Source organism: Ursus maritimus, unplaced genomic scaffold (genome assembly GCF_017311325.1).
Source record: "Ursus maritimus isolate PB19 unplaced genomic scaffold, ASM1731132v1 scaffold_19, whole genome shotgun sequence".
NCBI lineage: Eukaryota > Metazoa > Chordata > Mammalia > Carnivora > Ursidae > Ursus > Ursus maritimus.
In genome coordinates, this window is record NW_024424341.1 from 52214730 (window position 1) to 52218966 (window position 4237).

The 4237-nt window shown below is 64.1% G+C and overlaps 1 protein-coding gene across 5 annotated transcripts in view; it reads right to left on the reverse strand.

Annotated features, from left to right (window-relative positions):
* CIC (capicua transcriptional repressor) overlaps positions 1–4237 on the reverse strand; it is a 23107-nt gene that overhangs the window by 2387 nt on the left and 16483 nt on the right. For 4 of the 5 annotated variants that reach the window (XM_040634042.1, XM_040634039.1, XM_040634044.1 and 1 more), the window contains exons 8-15: positions 3990–4215; positions 3487–3590; positions 2000–3239; positions 1730–1917; positions 1231–1352; positions 962–1128; positions 566–856; positions 144–469 (exon numbers count right to left, since the gene is read on the reverse strand). In XM_040634042.1, the coding sequence (XP_040489976.1) occupies positions 144–469; positions 566–856; positions 962–1128; positions 1231–1352; positions 1730–1917; positions 2000–3239; positions 3487–3590; positions 3990–4215 (2664 nt within the window). The remainder of the gene's footprint in view (positions 1–143; positions 470–565; positions 857–961; positions 1129–1230; positions 1353–1729; positions 1918–1999; positions 3240–3486; positions 3591–3989; positions 4216–4237) is intronic. The other variant, XM_040634041.1, reaches the window with a different exon arrangement.

Sequence of the window (4237 nt, forward strand, 5' to 3'; positions counted from 1 at the left end):
CCCCCCCCCCCCCCCCCCCCCCCCCCGGCAACAAGGACACAGGTCAGACAGGTATGTGAAGAGGAACTGAGCAAAAAAGCAGACGGTGGACTGACACACAGAGCCAAGAAGCAACGAGAGCCCCGAGCCTGCTGTGCACTCACCATGGTCTCAGGACCCTTGGTGCCTGTCCGCTCCTCAGCAGGCGGGGGCGGTGGGGGGCTGCTCCGGGCTGTGGGAGCCCAGGTCTCTGGGGGCGGTGGAGGGACCGGTGTCGTAGGCTGCCCCTCAAGCTCAGACTCAGGGGTAGGGGGCTCCCGGGCTGGGCCAGGCTCCAAGGGCTGCCGGGCTGCAGGGCCTGACCGCCCAGGGGCACCTGCCTCAAAGGAACCCACGGGAATGCTGGCGATGGCCGCCTTCACTTTCTGGGGGGCCTTGGGGGTGGGCCGCTGGGCCTTGGGGGCCACTAAACTGTAGGTCATGGAGCCTGCTGGTGGGGAGAAGAGCATTTGCTGAGCCAGGCCTGTCTGGAGCCCATCTCCTGGGTCCCCCAACTCACCCCACCCTGGGTTGGTCCGACACCCACCTGTGGCATTAGGGAAAGGGCTAGTAGGGGCCGGGGTGGCAGTGGCTGGGGCCGGTGGGCCCTTGGGCAGGATGGTGGCAGTAGGTGGGGTGGTGCTAGTGGCCACGGTGTAGACCAGGCCAGGGGGAGCCTGAGATGGCTGGGCCAGGGGTGCTGAGGACGTGGGTGCAGGGCTGCCAGGGTAAAACGCCGTGATGACGGGACCTCCGGGGGCGGTGCAGGTGGACGGCAGCTGGGGGCTGGGCACGGGCGACACGCCCACCTGGCCAGGAGTCAGAAGCGGAGCTTGGCCTATAGAGATGGAAACAGAGGAGGAGAGGCAGGGGCCCCAGTTAGGGCCTGGGCCACTCCGCACCACCCTGGGTCCCCAGCTCTGCCTGCCACCCTACCCCTCACCTGAAAGCAGGGGCTGCACGAAGGCGGGTCCGCTGGGCCCCAGCGAGGTGAAGCCTAGGGCTACTGAACTCGTGGGCCCATACGAGGTGACTGTTCCAGCCTGGCTGGACGTAGGGCTGGTGCCTAGGGGCAACGCGTGCCCACCTGCCGACTGCACGTAGGTGATTCTGCCACAGAGAGGGGAAGGGGGAGGAGTGAGGTGAGCTGCACACCACCCCCCCAGGCCCTTCTCCGGGCTGGCCTCCAGGTAAAGGCTCAGCTGCCATTACCTGGTGGAGGAGGGCAGCAGGACCTTCTGAGGCTGTGAGGTGGGTCCGGAGAGTGTGGCTGGGCTGAGGGGCGGCACCAGGCCGCTGGGTGTGCTCACAGGCACCGGTGTCAGCTGGATGATCTGTGGGGCAAGGGCACCCACAGGCTGGCATGAGCTGGGGACTCAGACTGGGGCAGGGGCAGACCCAGATCTAGAAAGGTGGGTCTCAGCAAAAACAAGGAACACAAAACTTGGAATCAAGACAGAAGGAAACAAAGAAATCAGCAAGGCGCGCAAAACAAAGAACAAGGTGCAGACACTAAGGGCAGACTCGAGATGCATGCAGACATCGAAGTACAAGGAAAGACACGGTCCTACAGACAGGGTTCCAGAGAGACAAATGAAAAGGGAGAAACGCACGAGAGACCAAAGGAGAGACAGATACACAAACCGTGACACAGAAACCAATGCCCAGGAGGAGAGGAGATAGGCAACAGGTGGAGCCAGGATGCCCTTACCTTGCTGGGTGGCTGGGCTCCATTCTGCACAGGTACTGAGAAAGGAGGGCTCACCAGGGGCAATGGCTGGCCAGCCCCTCCACCTCGCACGGACATGCTAGGGGCTGCCAGGGGCACCAGTACCTTCCCGGGTAGCAGCTGGGCTGATCCACCCGGGGGCGGGGCCTGCACAGGAGAAACCGACTGGGCTGCAAGTGGAGAGAGGAGAAGTTGCCAGAGAGCCACACGGGCCTGGGGCCCCTCTCCTTCATCGCTCAGCCCAGGCCTCACCTTTGGGGGGCGGGGCGGAGGGTACGGACTGCAGGATGGGGATGCCAGGAGTGGGTGCAGTGGCCGCCAGAACTTTGCCGTTGGTGGAGGTGCCCGGTGGGAGGGTGAAACGGATGCTGGTGGTGGGTGCGGGGCCACCGGGAGCTGCTGCCTTGGTCCCAGGGGCTGATGCTGGGGCAGGCGCCACCTGAAGCTGCTGGGGCAGCGTGGGCAGGATGTACTGCACCTGGGTGATGCCCCCAGCCTTGCCCAAGGCACCTGGCTGCAGGATGCCCAGAGGCACTGGCCCATTGGGGCCACTCCCAGCACCTGCTCCTGAGCCTGTAGTGGCCCCACTGCCCGGGGCCCCCTGGGCTATGAACTGAACAGCAGGGGGCGCTGGGGCCCCATAACCGGGTGTGCCCACCAGCAGGTTGGTGACTGTGGCAGGGGCCTTCCCCACAGTGCCCAGGAGGGGCCCAGCCACCAGATGCGGGGCTGGCGAGGTGGCTGCTGCCGACTTCTTGTCCGAATACACTAAGCTTACACCCAGCGGGGAGCTCCCAGGTGCCCGGGACCCTGTGACCGGCTCAGTCCTGGCACCTGCTGTGTCATTTGGCGATGCCTCAGCCCGGCCAGAGGTGGGGAAGGGCTTAGAAGCGATGGGCACAGGAGTGCTACTGACAGGCCGTACCACGTTGGTGACCATGGTAGCAGCTGGGCGGGACAGGGGGGCTGCTGGGGCTCCATAGGCCAGTGATGGGGCTGGGGCCGAGGGCATGCGGGTTCCGCTGCCTTCCCGTTCCTCCTTATTTGGGGGCAGGACCAGCGTCTGCAGGACACTTCCACCCCCGCCAGGAGGTGCCGCAATGACCGAGGGACCTGGTGGCTCCAGGCCTCCCACACTTTCAGGTCTCTTGCGCCGGAAGGCGGCAGGATCCGTTGGGAGGAAACGAGTGGCCTTGGAAGGTGTCACTGGGCCCCCAGCCCCAGGGGGTGGGGGCCGTAGTGGGCCTGCCGTGCTGCCCTGACCTGACTCCTGGGCCTTGAAGGTCCCTGAGCCCAGTGGGAAGGAGGTGGCCGCTGAGGCTGAGGAGGAGGCAGGTGAGGACGAGGAGGAGGATGATGGGGTGGGCCCGTAGCCTTTGCCAAAGGCTGGAGGTGGTGGATCCGGGGGCCCTGGGGGCTCAGGGTCCAGCGGTGGGCGGCAGTGGGTAAAGGAGGAACGAATCACTGGTGAGAAGACCTTCCGGCCAAAGCCCTAGGCGAAAGGAGGAGACACAACCACATCAAGGGAGCCTGGATACCCACAACCTGCCCGTCCCTGTCCTGCCTGGCAGTGAGGCCAGCTGAAGGCCTCACTTGATCCAGGCTGTGACCCAATTCGCCATGGGGCGAGTACCTTGCCCTCTTTGGGCCTTAATCTCCTTCTGTAACAGTGCACACAAGAGCAGGTATCTCCCTTTCCTAGAACCGTTACCAGACAGTGCCAATTCCCCAGCTCTCACCTTGCTGCCCTCTGGATCCTCCCCAGAGCTGTCTCCACTCTCACTGTCAGTCACCCGCTCCTTGCACTTAAGGTCAATGTCAGTGGCGCCGAAGCCGTCGTCAGCTGAGGGAGTAAACAGTATTGGCAAAACGGCTGGGTACAGGACTGCCCAGGAGGGACAGCTCTGGCCTCAGCCCCCAAAGCCAGCAGTAACTGTGGTCCACGAATGCTGTTCCTCAGCCTCGGGTGTGCCCACCTGCCCACCAGGGGAGCCTAAGAGCACACAGGTAACACCACCTAACACTGTGCCCCATGGCCTTGCCATCCCTGCCCCTGTCCTCCTGCTTTCCTGCCTGGCCAGGAGCTTCCCAAGGGCAGGGCTGGGTTTACTCAGGGGGGCCTGAGGTGAACATGCCTGCAATCATGAACAGACATGCAAGCCAAGAAGACCCTGAGGCCGAGATAAAATCTTTGCCCACCCCCCAAACCTCTGGGAAGGATTCTGGGCCCGCAACTGCTCACCAATGACATCATCGTCTCCTTCCTCCTCGCAGATGACCATGCGTTCCTCGTCACTGGTCATGTCCTCACTGGCTGCACGCTGAGAACGGGAGGCCCGGGTAGGCAGCAGCGGGGGTCGGCCACTGGCCGCCAGGGTACCTCCCTCACCGGAGGCTGAGAAGGGGCCTGGAGCCCCATACTGGGCAGAAGGCTTTGGACCAGAATAGGATGCAGGGCCAGACACCATCTGCAGGGCAGGTACAGGGAAA